Genomic DNA, 17,403 nt, shown 5'->3' on the forward strand with positions numbered 1-17,403 from the left:
ATCCTATTAATCAAAGTCAGACTGTCGCAACTTCCTTCGTTTGCTTATGGGGTCACTTCACCCTCGCCCCATGCATCACACAGTTATGAGTGTTAAATGCAGGCTGTCCATGGAACGCGTGGGTCACCGAGCTTGATATTTGAAACAGAAATAAGTAAAGGTGCTGTTGTATGCAGTAAACCGCCCAACCCAACAAACAAACTGTGTTATTGCAATATATATGCGTTTTTGGCCATGATCATATAGTATACGCGTATAATCAGCGAAGATTTTTCATTTCACGTTTGGGTGCGATGGCAAGTTAGTAGACGTCAATAAACGTGTACGCTTTTGGGACCCTCGTCATCCAAGCCTTTATGAGCAAAGACCATCAAGAAGCGATGGCTGAGAAAACAAAAAAAAAACATAAAAAATTCAAACTTACACAGAAACAAGCGAGAACTGTAAGGTGTGTTTATATGATTTCTATATTTATTGTGTGTGTTCACCGTTTATTTCAATTCCCCATGACAAGCATGCCAGCCGATGCTTTCTCTATCCAGTGCACAACGTACACACCAACAACTTGCGTCGTATTTAACAGGATTCTCGCCAATCTAGCTGGCAGAGGACAAGATGCCCATCCGAGATATTCCACTGAAAATTTCAACCCTGCCTTGTCAGAAAGAGACGCGCTTGCAGCGCTGAGGCCCGTGGTAAGCAGTTATGTGCGAAAGGTTAGAGGAAAATTGATCAAAATACATATTCCATGTTGAATAAATTGCGTGACATCAGCATTGCGATGATGTACGTGTATATATGCTGCGTCCCCGCTTTAAGACGAACCGTGAAGTATATTTGGCTTTTGTTGATAATAACTGATCATACTATGGCGATGTGCAGGACGATTTGTAGTCATTTTGTGAGCTGCAGGTAGGTGCTGACCACTACTTCGACCTATAAGGTCTCATCATTGCTGCGTGGTGTGACTACGGACGATCTTGTCGGCCAAACGGCCAGACAAAGACGTACATTTTTTGGTGACTATTACAATCATCGACTAAACAATCTTAAGATTTATATTCAGTTTGCGAGGCTTCTTGTGACCACCAGTCATTCATTTTTTTAAAATATTTGAAGATTTAAAACAAATAGGTTATAATTGTTACCAATCGTTTTTCACCCGTTATTAGCAGCAAAGTGGCTTTTGACGTGCAGTATAAATTCTGTCTGATAGTTCTTAAATAATGTGTTTGTTGCAATATGAATTATGAATAATTATCGAAAAAGTAGGTCCATCAAAATCTAGTTTGCTTGAAGTACCCCATGAGTGAATGACGACTCTTTGTTCACATGAAGGGCAGGCTAATCGGGATTGTAGGAAACATATCAGTTAGATATAGAACGATGAAACAATCTGTGCGTTTAATACTAAGACTTGGTTTTGTGTTGATCTGTTTCTCCGTGCTTCAGTACACAGGTTAGTCATTGTTTCCTTCTGCTTTAAAAATGTGATAACAGGTCAAGGATAAATTGGTATCGTCAACAATTGCCGCAAACTGTTCGTCGCGGCGCCTTGGATCGTGGTTTTAAATTTTTAAGAGCATTGCGTAACAAATCACACAAAAACTGTATTTTTGGGGGGCGAAAGAAAGAGAATTGTGCGACTGATAATTGTCAACTAAACCAATTGACTAGAATAGATTTACGAACTGAATTCTCAAAGTAATTAGAATAGATTTGTAACTGGTTCATCCCAAGTGCGGGAACTCTCCCAGCAGTGCATCGCAAGCGAAAAGAATGTTTTGTTTTTATCGACTTAAATCCCCCTTCTTTTTCACAGTTTTCTTCTGGAGTTTAGAAGTAAAGTACAGAGAACCGGGAATGGTTTTCGAAGAAAGAAAACTTCAAATTAAATCTCGCCGAGCAGGAGAAAGCGATTCGAAAGGTGAGTTAAACAGCAAACGAAAAAAAACACTTAACTTCATATTTTTGTGTGAATTAAATAAGACATCTTATGAGTAAGTTATCGTAGGGAAGTTCCCATCCAGCGGGAGACATGAAATTAGATTTCAAGGTGAACGAGTTTGCTTGGTCAGTTAATGAAGTAGTTACCTTCTTATGTAGTAATTTGACACCATTATATTGAAATCATTCAGGCTTCAGGTATTAAAGTAAAAAAAATTCTTGACTATTTAAGAGAGGTTCGGCGAACGTTGACACAAAATTAAGTGGCACAGATCGGAAAAAAGATATGGGAACCCTACCATTGTATATAAACCACTATCAGAACTGAAACCCATGAATGACACTTGTTTAAAGATGTTTCTATGGGAACTAATAACCTTAATCCTGATACACTAACCCATGAACGTTCACAAAATTACAACAACGAGAGTTGCATTGATGTTACTGTGTGCAAACGTATATTAAAACACTCAGTAAAACTGCACTTAATTTTGCAAAGTAGATTACTGCGGACGAAACATCAGCTGCGACGCGTACATAATTTGCGCTGTGGAAACGTGGAATTTGGATGAAGGCAAAGGAAATGAGGCCGTGGAAGTTTGGAACAAGTATAGAAAACTTACGTGTGCCGATGGGAGTAAGTTGTTTTATCTTCCTTCTGACATAGAAATCATAAATATGAAGGAGGTCACTTCTAACAGTTCTCGATTTGTTGTCAGGGCCGGTCTTTAGAAAAAAAAATTAAATAAGAACGAATACGGGCCTGTATTCACCCAAGAAAAGGACTACCTCGATAAAAGGGACCTCCTTGTTGATCAAATGGGTCCAGCATTGATCCTTCTATACCTGTAATGACATTGTTGCGCTTCCCGCCGGCGGTTTAACCTTACGAAAAGGTGTTAGTGCCGTGTAACTGTGCTGCCTTTGCAATTTGATCTGCATCCGCCGTGTTTCCGCTAGAATGATTGCATTTCGGACGTTGATAAAGTGTTGACTGTGGCAGTCTTATGACATTAAACTGCACTTTTCATGTTATGGCACTATTGAAAAGTTTAGAAGTGTTTTTTGAAGAAAGAAAAACAGTCTTTTCAACAGTGCTAGCATGACAGGATCTCACCAGCCATCCAAAAAATGGAAACTGCACTCACTCAGTGATCCAAGCTATCCTGACAGGTTCTCAACCGCCAACCGTGTTGAGAGTTTCTTTGTTCCAATCAGTTTTTATATACAAGACAGACATTTCATTTAGCTAGTTCGTTACATTTTTTTTATCCTGCAGGTAAGAACTACGCAGACGAAGGAAGCTACTGCAAATACGTTTTGGAAACTGCTGAGGTACAGCTTGGTTTCTTGAAGGCCGGTAAGAAAATTGTTTATTGCTTTAAAACACTCAATATAAGGACCAACGATTCTTGGTTCCCGAACACATGCAACGCGACTGCATAGTCATTAAAAATGGAGGTCTTGAAGTTAGCCAGGCAAGATCGCCACTTGTCACCTGTACTGACAAAGCTGTACAGATGAGACCAAATAGGTCAGTGATTCCCAATCTTTTAGTGGTTGCGTACCACTTGGAGGTAAAACAATTTCAACACGTACCACCTAGTTGATTGTTACAAAGTAACCTTGGGGATGGATTAACAAAGATTTTGAGATCACTTGCGATTTTTTAAATTCGAACTATACCTATATCCGCATATTATTGAAAGGTGCTTGAATAGGTCGAAACAGTGGCCTTGGATGAAGCTTCTTTGGAGCAAGTCGGCAAAAAAGTATCTCATATTTTTTATAATACAGGAATTCAACCTTTTCCTGCGAGCTACGTTGCGGTCGGTAACAACGTCACCAACATCAGTTACGTCAGCACTAATGGATGTCAGAACACGTCAGACTTTATCGTCCCAGTCGACGAGAGGCAAAATAACCTCACAGCTTGTCTGGGAAAGTTCCTTGGAATCAATTATATTGCCATCGGTCAGTTGCAAAGCGTTTCAAACTACACATATTCACGATTGTGACGTAATGGTAGCTCTGATCTTATGCCTGCCAACACAGATTTGTCGTTTTTTTGTTGGTGTGTCTAAAACAACAAATCCCATCCTAAAGTTCACTGGCATCGCAATCAAAGGCATTGCAGCCAAGCTGTGGCTGATCCATCTGCTCAAAATACGAGAGCAAATAAATTGTTACTGACGCTGCCAGGCATATTTTATTGCTGACTACTGCTCTTCTTGCAAACTTTATTTTATCGACGTTTCCGACGTTTCGGCTGTTATGCAGCATACCTCCTGATGAAGGCTGCTGCATAACAGCCGAAACGTCGGAAACGTCGATAAAATAAAGTTTGCCAGAAGAGCAGTATTCAGCAATACGAGAGCAAAGATCACCAAACATAAAGGGCCTGCGCAGTGAATAGCAAATAACACCCATACGTTTTCTTATGCAAATTTTGTAAATTCGATAAATTATTAATTTCAATAAGATCTGCAGTTTTCTCACTAATACCTGAACACACGGGAAAATATTAGCGAGCAAAATTACTTGAAGCTTCAGCCACAATACTGTCTGCATGTTGGTTGATACGAGCGTTGTTTCTATACGTGGGGGATTTCAGTATTAATTCCATGTAACATCTTTCATCTAATCGCCACTCACTACGTCTAGTGTTTCCATTCAACCGACGAAATCTGATCCGTACTAAGGTTCCACAGAAGGAGGGACAGAGCCCTTGAAAGGGAAACCACTGCTCGGGTTAAAATTCAAACGAGATTGTATTCCTTTGCCATAGAAATCACCCATAGGCAAACAGTGACATCACAGATGTCCATTTTGATATTCATGGCCCTACTAGATGCCATGGACAAGTGGGGGCCCATGTAACTGCATAAATATACATAAGACTGGGTTCCTCAAATTTGCTACAATCTAGCCCTATAGGCTACTGTGCATTCTTACCAGCTGGCTTCATTCTGAAATGATTATTTTTAAGTTTTAAATCAACAACGTCGTGGAATCTTTTGTTTTCATTACGACCAACATAGACTTAGTATCAGATTTTTAACACCACATACTTTTCTTTAGATCTCAGGTCGGACAACGAGTCTTTCCCGGACGCTACCGATAGTTACCGTTTCCCTGGCAACCACTCTGTTCCGAAGTTTGAGAAATGGGGAAACCTGACCAATGGGACGGACGGAAACGGAACGATGCAGGATGGCAGTTTTCTATGTGCGGCGGTCGACACTAACACAACATTGTGGATCAACGTCGATTGTGAAAGTTCTTTTCGCATGTTATGCTCATGGAATAGTAAGTATGTGGGCATAGAAATTTGCTTTTTAATGCAGACAGATTCACTGATTTTTATAAGCAGTAGGACGATCCACGGTTTAGACCTGATCTTATTAATGCATCTTTGGTAATTTCCGTGTGTATATGATCTCTATACAGTGAAAACAAATGTATAGATTTTAGGTTCCACAACCAGAATATCGTGTACAAAACTTGGTCCTAAGGGTGTTTCATTTCGTTCTAGGTCAGGGTTCAAACATTGTCTGTTTGTTTGCAGTTACCCAGTCTCAAGTTGTAGCCACTATGAAATTTGCAAATTTTGATCAAGGCGACGTGAGCACGGCTAACCTGCAAAAAGTCGAAGCATCCATTGAGCAAGCTTCGAGCAATCCTATCCTAGCCACAGGTGACGTGCTCGATCTCGGCGTAGTGCAGTTTACTGCAAAACAAGCTGAAAACGTGGGGGGAAACTTCAGCATAAAAGACTTAAAACTGAATGTGGCCAACGTCAGCTACGTCCTTGATACCAACGGAACAAACAAAATTGCATCCAGCGTCGTTAGTTTTGAGCGCTTTACGCGCTCCCCCATTCAAAATCGTAGCGTACCGAACGGATCCCTCGCCACGAGCCGCTATTTGCCACCTGACACCGTAGCGGTTGTGGCTGTGAGTGGTTGGGATCAATCAACGGGAAAAGCTCGCAACGCTTTAGGAAAAACTTTACAAGGACAAGCTTGCATTCAGTTCCATGACGTGACGGCGATTAACGAGTGCGGGTCGCTAAGGAATGCGACCGTCGAAAATCACAAAATCACAGAGTGCGAGGATAGCTGCCTTTATTTGGACAAAAACATATTTTTTAATTATGGTTGTACCACAATACAAACGGGAAACGATACGAAATGCTGCTGCAAGCACACTACAATGTTCACTGTCCTGCTTGCTGTTACAACTGTACAAGTTCCCAACCAAGTGAAGGTACATTGAATTATTTGTGCGGTTAACTGTGGTGCTTTATTAATTAGCACTAAACAAATGCGCCCCTTATTGATACCAGTTAAACAAAAGCAACATTTCATACAGTAAAATTAGGCTTTTGAAATTGTAAACATATACTATGTTTGCCTTTACGTAAGGTATTTTTCAAGTTGTTGAGAATATATAAAGATTCCAAACATTCCATTCCCCATATTTCCGATAAAACTTTACAACTTTTAACGTATACTGTTTTGTAGATTTTGAGTTACGTCACCGAGTCGATATCGGTCGTATTTTTATTTGCTACCATTGGGATTTTGGTTCGCTACAAGTCGTGTATTAAAGGAGATGGTCTACCGATTCAAATCAACCTTTCCATCGTCCTTATTTTCCTACACGTTCTTAACCTTTTGCACGATGCGGCGGTGAAGAACGACTACACCTGTGTTGCTCTTACCATTGGAATACATTTCTTCTTCCTTGCCTCAGGTAATATTTCTATAACTGAAACTATAAGCCTGCCTTAACCGACCTAACAGAGCAAGCATTAGTGTAACCACGCAGGACAAAGAAAACAATGTCAGAGTTAAAGATTTGTATTCTTGTATTGAAATGTTTTAACCAACAAATCTATTGTGATTGGTGACCTTATAATCTTGAAACCAGTACTTGCCTAAACCCATAACATATATAGGTCATTTTGTCCAATGTTTGCATTCAGGGTTTTTGCGAAGTTTCATGTGAAGCACATATTAGGAATTTGCAAACCGGCTGTCAATTATGACAACTTCAATAATAAAACTTATTTTCGGGTCGCCGCTATGATTAGTTGTGAAAGAGCAGTATCGCCTAAAAATGGTAATCGCAATCAAAGTTAGGACACGTTTAACCCTTGTGGGGTTAACTGTAGAACACTAACTGTAAAAGAATGGCATGCATTCTTACTTGCATTGAGACAAAGGATGGCATTTTAAAATTAAATTAAAAAATTTTCTATCTAGATGACCTTTCTGTCAAAAATTAACGTATTGATAATTCTACTAACATTTCGCCTGCTGGGACTGAATTAGGGTTATACCCCCTGGCTGGCAACAGAATTACAATACAAGACTGTTTCCCCAGGTTCTTGGATGTTGGTGGAAGGGTTTCGGATCTTCATGGTTACCCTCGATCCCGTGTCCTACAACTCTCAAAACCCTCGCAAGCGCTTCAGACTCTTCCTCCTCTTTGGATACTCGCTGCCCTTGCTTCTCGTATCGGTCGGCGTTGGAGTTGGAATGGTGAACTCTACGTACATGAAACCCCAGGCTTACTACATTCGCTGCAACCGTTACCGCAATCAAACGGACCAGATCCAGAAGTACGACAGGTGCTGGATAGCCGCCGGCTCCCCAATCTTCTACGGGACAGTGCTGGCTCCTCTTGCATGCATCATCGTCTTTAACGTAGGAGTGGCAATTCACACGAGTTTGGCTTTTGTCAACTCCAAACGACCTTCGAAGAAAAACCAAGGGCACAGTTTCCAGGACTTGGCGAAGGGAGCGAGGTCTCTCGTGTTTCTCTTCTTCATGCTGGGAGGAACTTTGACCCTTGCTTTCTTCACTGGTTTGTTGATTGTTTGTGATAATGATTTTTAGCCATAGAAAAATTAAGGTTCAATGTTTTACGTATGCAATTTACTTTTACTTTAAAGCAACTTTTTTAAATGCTTGTGTCATCAACATCAGTCGACTGATCATATTATCAAAATTAATATCCCCTGTAGTTACGGATTACTGTATACATGCAAAACTAAAACTGTACTAGCCAATAGAAAAATCCAATTAGTTTTAAAGGTTTTTGTATTGCATGCAGGTGTTGGTGACTACACAAGCCAGCAGGTTTTCATGTACATCAACGCCGTTGTCAACGGATCGCAAGGTTTCGTCGTCTTCCTGTTGTTTTGCGTCATGAACGAAGCGATACGGAGTAGGATTCTACCGAAGAGGAGACAGAATCCTGTGAGTTTCTCCAGTGAATCCAAGAAAAATAAAAAAAGGAAAGCAAAAAACACGAAGCCTATAAGGGAGACGTCCAGTGGTTTCAGTCTGGCAACTGGTTACACTTCATGATAATTTCCCGCTAAATGGAGCTGCAGAAACGGACCATCTGCTTGAACACATTTATACAAACTTTCCTAAACCATATGCATATATGAAAAAGAACCATAATAATCAATGAGAGCGCGAAATAAATGTTTTACCATCTTATTGTTGCATTGTTGTGAGCAAAACGAAGCTTACTGTGTAAGGAGTATGCGTAATTGCCACATCTTTTGATGTCTACAGAGTGCGTTTGTTGGATTTAATCGCTGCATTTATGCATCTCGTAGAATTAGCAATTAATTGAGCGTGCAGCAGTATCAACCTGTAGTGCAAAAGACATGACGCATTTTTGCTACTAAAACTTGAGAGGTTTTTTTGGGTTATACTGTATCGTGTGTCTTTATTTGATTTTTTTAACACACCGGGATTCAGGATATCCTGTCCACCAATTCCGATCAGGTTTTCTTCTTGTTATATGGGTATGGCGCTTGACCGATGCTGCCCATCGCCCACTCGGAGCGCTTGGGCATTTAAACACTCAGCAGCACCACCCTGCAATCTTTGTTTCTTCATTTCCGTGTCATAATTATTTAGGTGCGAGTGATTCGAATACGATTGATTACGAAAAGCGTAGACGCATTGGAAATATCTTTCTTCATGTTAAAAACAAGTATTTATCCGCATACATTTCCCTTTAAATATATTTGAACTCAAAACTTTCATAAAGAGTCTGGTGTACGTGGACTAACAATGCCCAAGAACTTTCAATTTCAGTCGATTTCAAACAAAAAGTTACACAAAGTCGGTAGCAGAACCTGACAGTGTCCTGCTAGGTAAAATATCCCGTCAAGATGTCACGCAGGTCGCACTAATGTTTCGCCAATGGAATTTTACTACCCATCAGCCAGCTTGTTTTGCCACATTTCCTATCCCACGATTTTCGTTGAAATGCCTGACCGAGGCGTGACTACCTCGTGTCATTTGAGGCTCCGGCGCGTTCAGTTTCCGAGAAACACGGAACCGAATACCTCCATTGAACGAAGCGTAACATTTCCGCTTCATTATTGCAAAACAATGCTCGCTTGTTGTTTGGATTTATATGCTTCCCAGGTCACGTGATTTGCGGTGAAGCGCCATTTTAAAGCGAATTGTTCTTACGAGAGTAGATATAACTGCTCACCACGTGTTATGATTAAGGGAAAAACACTGAGGAACATGATGTTTCTTTTACGCGAGTCATTCTTTAAAGTATGAGATTTCAATTTGTAAAGGAAAATTTAAAATTGTTGACTGATTTCTGTACAATGGCGCAATCAATATTTCAAGTAAGTAAACTATAGCTGGCATTAATCCGAAGCATTGCGTGTAACACAACTGCAGTAACTGCTAAGTGTATTTTACAAGCTAAAGCAAGAAACAAAACTACTTTAACAAAAAAATAAAATGTCGCTGCGTCCCGCACAACACTGAACGATGCTACTTTGTCAAGCGAATATCGTGATTTGCTACATGTACAGATTTAAAAACTAGTATGAGCATTATTGGGTGGCGTAATTAAAACATCAAAGCAATGTTTTTCAAAGCAAAAATGATAGTCAGATATAAATGAATATTGCTTTGCACAATCAGCAACTTTTCGACAGACGCCTTCAACTCATAATGAATATGAAAAAACGTCAACACTACAAAATGAAAGCTTAAAAAAAATGAGAGGTTATTTTTCTTATGTAAAAAGCAGGTAATGCTATGTAAAAAAATATACCAAGAAACGTGGTTAAAATGATTGCAACACGGGACAGTGAAAGAAACCACAGTTTATCACCATTAAAAAATCATTGCAAAGTACTTTTGGAAAATTTTTTAGTAATAAATCATTGAACGCATCCAAAATAACTCACACAGATTGCGGACGATCAGCGTCAGGTGATGTTTTAATTGAAATTTAACAGAAAAATTAATTTCGACATAACTATCATCGTCAGTTTCTGTGGTTACTTAAATAGAATCTTTCGTTAAACGTATTACACAAACAGTATTCGCTCTTGCACAATTATTAACGAACAATAACCGAAAATACCGAATACCATCATCGTTACTATCAGCACTGCTGCAAAAAATCGTCACATTGACTTGCGTGATTACCGACCATCCTTTGTAATCTGTGTGTCGGAAACGAAACCTTCAGTCGTGGAAGATCCCGGCTCCCGGATTCTGCAAACTCCTTTCGATCCGCTGACGTCACTTTTTCCGAGAGATTTAGGTTTTGCGTCGACGCCCCCTTGTGGCTTCTTCTTCTGGTTCTTCTTTGGAGGAAAGAGCTTCTCTCGGATGACGTCATTCGTGATGCAATATAATATGAAGACGACGATTCCTTGAGCTCCATTTATCACAGCGTTGGCGTAGAGGAAAATGAGAGAGGTAATTTCATTGCCAATACCTGGAAATAAACAAAACTCTAGGTTTTTGTTGGTTTAAAGTCAGGGCGTTTTTTTTTCAAAGCTAAACAATTAGTAACAGATACAGGACACGTGAGAGGGGAGAATGTACCGACGTGGGAGCTTTTTTAGATATCAGATGAAATTACCAACACTTCGTTTTTCATATCATAGAACTCCCTCAGTTTCAATCTATGACCCTATTTGGCGTGGTATAGGTCGCTGTGAATCGCACTGCCTGCTACCCCCTCTAGTGGCCTTGATCAAATGAATTTTGACCCACCTGTGAAGAAACCAATACACCAGGTGGCACCCAAAGTCAGAAAGAGAAACATCAATGACTTGGATGCCCTTGAGATGTCCTTTAAGCTGTGTCCCTGGTTGCGGTTCTGCATCCTCTTGGAGTTCAACATTACAAGACTCGTTTTCATCGCGATCATGAAGTTGAGAAGGAGGATGATGCAGAGGGGACCAACTACCGAGGAGTAGAAGATTGGGGACCCCGGAGCGAGCCAGCACCTATCGTACTTGGGTATGGTCACCGTGGCGTTGATGTATCGATTGCATTGCTTGTACAGCGATTGACTGTGCATGTAAAGCCCCAGGGGAATGCCCACTGTGATGGATGCGATGACAACGAGCGCCGGAGCTCCCCAGCCAAGAGCCAGGAAGGCTCGGTAGCGTTTCGACTCGTCCTGGACTTTGAATCCGACTGGATCGGACGTTGCCATGAAGATGCGAATGCCCTCCACCATCATCCAACAACCTGGGCCAGCGTTAAATATGATCGAAGTAAGATTAAAATTCCATTAACAATGGAATATTTGGCCATAGTACTAAGTTTATTTGGCTTTTAATTGCTTATTTTTGAAAATAAACGTATTAAGTGAATTGTCCATTTGGTAAATGTTTAAGTTGCTTTCTTGTCAATAAAACAAGGGTCAAAGCTTAACGAAACGCGCACAAGTTTAAGAACGGTACGAACGACATAGATTGGGTAACACAAATTAAACGGTAAAAAAATCAGAATATGCTGTAGGACACCTAATGGTACTCTCACCTGTTGATAGCAGCAAGTAATGGTTGATGACGGTGTGTATGACACACACATGATCTTGTTTCAGTGCGAGGTCGTGAGCCAAGTTGATGAGGTGGAACAGAAGGAGCGAGACCGACAAGTTGATTTGAATCGAGGTTCTGTCGCCCTTGATGAAGTTCCTGTACCTGCTTAAGATTGCTATGGTAACAACCAGAGCTCCAATCGATCCAGCCTCTGTGCCATAAGAAACCATCTGAAATAAAGAAAACAAAGTGTTAATGGTTAAGTGATTGGTTAAAAACGGTGCAACCTTTACGATTGTTTTACTGTCCCCCAGTTTGGCCAGGCTTGTATGTGTGCTGATATTTACGAAAATATATAAAAGAATCTAACATAAGTAAAACACTTTAGTTGCTTGCTTTGAATCTTGTTTACATTTTTTTTTTAATAATTTGCTTTATTTTTGTAAGTCAATGTAAATGGTTTATGGGTAAACATGTGCCTATAAGACATATTTACTACTTTTTTAGCCCAACTTTTTTAAAGTCTTTAAGTTAAGGATGAATTTACGCTTTACGTGATCGCACTTATCCCCATTATGAAAACGTCTGATTTCAACACCAACGAAGCAGTAATCGGGCTGTAAAATAAGCTAATATGTATCAGAACCACAACGACGAAAACATGCAGTTCCGTTTACCTTAACGCCTTCCGCAACCACAACAGTCCTCACTGCCAGTAGAACAGCAAACATAGTCAAGTGATTACATGCGCATTTCACGTTACCGGTGACGTCATCAATTGTGGTGACGCAACCGCTGGTGTTGTAGCGTTTGGTGCGGCGGTCGACGAAGACACACACTGGATGCAGCTCACCCTTGCTCACGGCCGTGTTGTTTCCGATTGGGAAGAGAAGGTCCTCGCATGCACCTGCAGTTTGATAAGAGATGGGTTTACTGCATTTTGGAAATATTAGGTCAGTAGCTGCAGCTGGTAACCGAGTCTGTTGGTCTAGTTGGACAACTACTTTGCAGTAAACGGCGAACCGTTGGATACGCGTACTAAAGTGTAACATATTTTATGTCACATTTATGTGGGTGTATGACGTAATTAACAGTGCCTCCTCCTCAGAAAAAGCACTTAAAATTTGTCTTTTCGTTTGCATGGTACAATCTACTGGAGACGCACCACAGTGGAGCACAGCAGGGCCGGACAACTGCTTGGTGAAACCAATAGTGTCGACATTACGTACAATCGTACGCAAAGAAAGTTGTGGTGGATTTAGCTTTCCTACCACCGACATTTTCACCAACTTGCAAGCTTGGCATCACTGATTGTTAATAAACGCTTACGCATTTATGACAACCCGTGCATTTCTTGTAAGTGTGATAGATGTCGATGTATTAACACTGATTAAAAACATCATGAACAACAGGTAGTGTTTTTTCATTCCTTGTGGAAACAATTGAGCTACATGTGAATTGACCCGAAGTGCTACTTGGGCCCAAATGTCATCAAAAACCAATCTTGGCACTTCTTTATTTATACCTCTGGGTTCGGGTGCCTTAAACACCAAGTCTGCTATCCCAGGATATGACTTGTTGCCGTCGTACCACCCAGATACTGTGATGAATCCAATTGTTCCTGGTGAGACCAATCTTTCCGTCACCATCCCATTTGTGGCGGGAGGCCCAAGGCTCCCGGATGCGTTGCGTGGAAACGCCATAACCGGAGTCACCACCTCCTGTTTCTTCGGTCTTTTTCCCTTCAGGAAGAGAGTGAAAGTGAGATTTCCAAATTGAAGTTGGAGCGTTGTTTTGTAGATTTTCATGTTTCTGGTATCGGTTATATTGATTTCCAGTTGCACCTTGGAAAAAAAGTTCTTTGTATTCAAGGCAGAAAACGACAAAAATGTTTTTGTTAAACTTTGTCGGTAAACGGAAAATGGAAATTTAGCTATTCTTTGGCCACGCCGAGATTCGAACCCTCTACAACCTTATCAAGATTCGCGACCAGGTTTTCTTCTTGGTTTCCAATACTGGCATGAATAGCAAAAGGGGCCCACAAACACCATTGTTTTATGTGTTTGAAACTAAAGCATCCGTATTTTGACTTTAAGGCTGTTGTTTGTGAAAAACAACGGAACTTCCATCACTGTTAAAATACCTTGCCAAGTTCAAGCAGACCAGCTCCCACTAGATCAGGTTCGTTGACCGATATTTGTCGAAGTGTGTCTTCTATTGCAAGCATGCTGCCTGGATCCGCGGGTCCAACCTGGGAATCAGTCATCAATTGCACGATCGGAGACAAAATAACTGAAAACATAAAGAAACTTTCTATAGTTTTGCAGGCTTGTCAGCCCAGGCATTGCAGCCTATAGCTGGATCAACGTAGCAGAAATGCCATGGCGATCACAGCTCTAATATTCTGATCATAAGGTTCACAGGCTTCGCAGCCCAGGCATTGCAGCCAAGCTGGATCAGCCACTTTTCCTGACAAGTCGGAGAAAGATTTGAAAAATAAAGCAAACTTTACATAAGTTATAAATTTCAATACGTTTTTTTGGCTCATCATAAAATTCATATCGCGATACGATAACTGTAATCGCCAAGTAAGGATCTGCGCAGTGGGGCGATCCTGCCAATCATGCCATTGCATGAAACATTGCTGTGTGTGAGTCATCACAAAAATGTTAGTAAGTAGTATACTGGTGCATTTTTAAGGAAATAAATATTTGTTTGGCGTTTTGATGCATAACAAACAAGTGTGTGGTTATCATGCTCGGTGTGAAAATTTATTGGAACCCATTATATCCCGAACAGGAATCCCGTTCAGGTTTTCTTCTTGGTATGTGGGTCGGGAGCTTGACATACTTGGGGTAGAACTTACTTTTGTAGTTGCAAGCGACATCTAGCGGAGCCGCACAGTCCCGGTTTGTCCATTTTCCGTCGGGATATCGCACAGCGGCACACGCCCAGTTGGATTTGTTGGACAGTTTCGGAGCCCAGTTTTTGAAGGTCAAGGGCAAGGTCGCGTTGATCGGGTTTTTGTAGGAAGCTGGATCGGTCGGGTGCGTTTTGTTGCTTGAGGTTAAATCTAAAAAATAAGAACAGTAGAAGTGTTTCATGGTAATGCTTCGCTTAGTGTGCAGTTCCATATTTGGAAATCGCAGCTATTGGTCATTAGGTTCGCTGGCTCCGCAGCCGAAGCATTGCAGCCAAGCTGGAACAGCCACCATTTTCCGGCAAGTCCAAAACCTTACCGAGAGCTTCATTTTTCAGATCTCGTTTCGACTTGTCGGGAAAAAGTGCCTGATCCAGCAAGGCAACAATACAGTTTTCAAAGAGTAAACTTTAGCAGAGCGAGCAGTGCTAATTTACTTCCAAAAGTATTATATTTGTATTAAATTATACAATAAGTCGTATAAGTTTTGCGACACTAAACTGTACTTTTCTGGTATTGGAACTGTAGACTGATTTATTTGTTTTAAAACACGAGATTTCGCGAATTTTCCCGCTTTGTTAAGGGGAAATAATAATAACACAACGAAATGCAGTTTTTTGTAGAAATAAACATCATGTGTTTTGTGGCAGGTTTAAGGTCAGCTTTCGTGGTCACGACTTACTGAAAGCCACGTGATTGCTCGCCGCCGAGTAATTTGATGCGCAGGTGATTGCGTCATTTTCCTCCTGGTTGTTGATCACGGTTGCCTGTGTTTCGAGTTGGTAGTTAATACGCCAACAACCTCCGGACAAGAGTTTAATCGAATCGAAGTTGTTCACTCGTCGGATCATGAAGAAATTCTCAGGGAAAAAAGGAACTCCTTGAAAGCAGGATGACTTATGCTTCAATTAAATACACAAGAATAAACAGAATAATTGTTGTTGTTTTTTTCGCAGACATGTTATATTTTCAAATAATCTGTTCTTCTGGCACAATTAACGTATACTTGTATTCACCGACGTTTCGCCTGCTAATCGACTAGACTTAATCAGGGTTAAGAAAGATTTATTTTGTTAAAGAACAGATAAATTGAAACAAATACAAATGTCAATTAAAATGTTGTGCAAACGTTTGATCGCTTCCAGATTTGTGATGTCTTGCCAAACATTTATAATTCATATTTAAAAAAAAGATTATAAAAATCGGTGAAAGGAATTATTCAATGATTATTAAAACTATTTTTTTCGCGCTGCTGACGTCATATTACTGTCCACAGAAATCAAACTAATTATTCTATCCCGGCATTTCCCTTTACCTCCTTTAAGAAAATCCAGCTGGACCTCCGCCGTTTGAAGCATGTATGTACAATACCCTGCTTCTCCTTTTCTCAAGTCAGTGGGGTTTTGGGGATGGGGGTTGGCATAAAACTGAAAACTAATGGTGCTGCAAGTCGTAGTGCGGTAGTGGTTCCAGTTGGCCAGTATCGTGTCGCTCGCGTTCTGTGTGAGACCCTGGCCGGCCAGGAAGCATTCCACGAAGTAGTCGCATTCGTACTTTGGGCAGTAGTTAACTGCTAAAGGCAATGTACGAGTTACTCGCAGGTACTACACACGAGAAATGTGCAGGGCTGTGTTTTCCACTATCTTGAACTTTTCTAAGGGGTTCTGTGACTACAATAGGTTTGCGAACCACTGCGACAAATCCAATTCAACACATACATTTTGTTTTGCATGCAGTCATTTTGTTGCTTCACGGAACGCCGTTCAACAAAACAAATTAAATGAAGTTAAAGCTATTGACGTTTTTTTGTGTAAATCAACACTTGCATAGATAAAAACCAAACATTAGCTTTTTCAAGGTAAAAACATCTTTTGAAATTTAACATCGGTTATTATATCTTGTATTGTTTTTCAAACTAGCCAATCTCCGTGGTTTTATCGGCTATTAAGAGATATGAACCAAGTTTACCACGAATAAGAATGCAAATAAAATTATTGTAGCTTATCGCAGTATATTTAAGAATGTTTTACAATGCGATTTCAAGGCTGAAACGATCAAAGTGCGTCAGTCAGTTAAATTGCGCCACGTCAGTCCATTCTACCCTCGTAAATAACGTATATGTTTCGTTATTATCACTTACCCACTGATAAAACTTGCTGGCAGAATCCAAGAAATGGCAGCAACTTGATCAGCTCCATGACAGTAATTCGATTAAATCCAACTAACAAACAAATTTAAAAGGTTTTCTAAAGTTGATGAATGCCAACGATTGTCAACTTAATCAGTTTAACAACATATTTTCTCCATTAAATGCAATTTGCTGTGGCCTTATTTAGCCCAAAACGAACACATACACCATATACCCTGTCTCGCCATGTCACTGAGAACAAATAAAGCACAAAATACATCGATGTCACATTTTGCACAGCAAACACGCAATCATAATCTGCTGAACCTAAATCACACCTAGCATTCTGCGCAGAAAATATCATTCCGTCCCTACATTTACCCGAAATCAAAATGTTCCACCTAATGCAACAGGATCGTGTGCTCCGAATTCCGACAAAACACGAGGACAGTGCATGCGTCGAGCCACCCACCTGATGACGTTATAAAGGTGACCTTTCATGCCGTATATGGTCGCAGGTGATTTATGCTGACCCGTAATTATGTTAACTCGTTTTAC

The 17,403-nt window shown here is 40.5% G+C and overlaps 3 protein-coding genes across 3 annotated transcripts; 2 read left to right on the plus strand and 1 right to left on the minus strand.

Annotated features, from left to right (window-relative positions):
• The first annotated feature begins 1,335 nt into the window (after positions 1–1,335).
• Positions 1,336–6,068, plus strand: LOC145889902 (uncharacterized). The gene is made up of 8 exons (XM_082980952.1): positions 1,336–1,459; positions 1,823–1,927; positions 2,450–2,584; positions 3,227–3,307; positions 3,745–3,921; positions 5,029–5,256; positions 5,516–6,008; positions 6,056–6,068. Exons 1-8 carry the CDS (start codon positions 1,387–1,389, stop codon positions 6,066–6,068), a joined length of 1,305 nt encoding a protein of 434 aa, XP_082837078.1. The 5' UTR covers positions 1,336–1,386.
• On the plus strand, positions 6,025–8,434 carry LOC145888420 (adhesion G-protein coupled receptor G2-like). Its single transcript, XM_082979160.1, has 4 exons — positions 6,025–6,216; positions 6,474–6,705; positions 7,339–7,821; positions 8,071–8,434. Exons 1-4 carry the CDS (start codon positions 6,163–6,165, stop codon positions 8,325–8,327), a joined length of 1,026 nt encoding a protein of 341 aa, XP_082835286.1. The 5' UTR covers positions 6,025–6,162; the 3' UTR covers positions 8,328–8,434.
• A 1,405-nt stretch (positions 8,435–9,839) lies between these two features.
• LOC145888410 (uncharacterized) lies at positions 9,840–16,090 on the minus strand. Its single transcript, XM_082979148.1, has 9 exons — positions 16,033–16,090; positions 15,400–15,597; positions 14,664–14,870; positions 13,941–14,089; positions 13,323–13,641; positions 12,475–12,704; positions 11,796–12,027; positions 11,019–11,501; positions 9,840–10,737 (listed from the first exon to the last, which is right to left on the minus strand). The coding sequence occupies exons 1-9, from the start codon at positions 16,073–16,075 to the stop codon at positions 10,439–10,441; spliced, it is 2,160 nt and encodes a 719-aa protein (XP_082835274.1). The 5' UTR covers positions 16,076–16,090; the 3' UTR covers positions 9,840–10,438.
• Between the last annotated feature and the right edge of the window lie 1,313 nt (positions 16,091–17,403).

The sequence above is a fragment of the Ascidia mentula genome, chromosome 2 (assembly GCF_947561715.1).
Source record: "Ascidia mentula chromosome 2, kaAscMent1.1, whole genome shotgun sequence".
NCBI classification, from domain to species: Eukaryota; Metazoa; Chordata; class Ascidiacea; order Phlebobranchia; family Ascidiidae; genus Ascidia; species Ascidia mentula.

Bases quoted from the DNA above. Each gene is read 5' to 3' on its own strand.
- LOC145888420 (XM_082979160.1), top strand. From the start codon at position 6,163: ATGTTCACTGTCCTGCTTGCTGTTACAACTGTACAAGTTCCCAACCAA. The intron at 6,217-6,473 runs GTACATTGAATT...ACTGTTTTGTAG, and splicing joins AAGTTCCCAACCAAGTGAAG to ATTTTGAGTTACGTCACCGA. The intron at 7,822-8,070 runs GTTTGTTGATTG...TATTGCATGCAG, and splicing joins GACCCTTGCTTTCTTCACTG to GTGTTGGTGACTACACAAGC.
- LOC145889902 (XM_082980952.1), top strand. From the start codon at position 1,387: ATGAAACAATCTGTGCGTTTAATACTAAGACTTGGTTTTGTGTTGATC. The intron at 1,460-1,822 runs GTTAGTCATTGT...TCTTTTTCACAG, and splicing joins CTCCGTGCTTCAGTACACAG to TTTTCTTCTGGAGTTTAGAA. The intron at 2,585-3,226 runs GTAAGTTGTTTT...TTTATCCTGCAG, and splicing joins ACTTACGTGTGCCGATGGGA to GTAAGAACTACGCAGACGAA.
- LOC145888410 (XM_082979148.1), bottom strand. From the start codon at position 16,075: ATGCTTCAAACGGCGGAGGTCCAGCTGGATTTTCTTAAAGGAG. The intron at 12,705-13,322 runs GTATAAATAAAG...ATCAAACTGCAG, and splicing joins TAAGGCACCCGAACCCAGAG to GTGCATGCGAGGACCTTCTC. The intron at 11,502-11,795 runs GTGAGAGTACCA...ACGCTGGCCCAG, and splicing joins TTACTTGCTGCTATCAACAG to GTTGTTGGATGATGGTGGAG.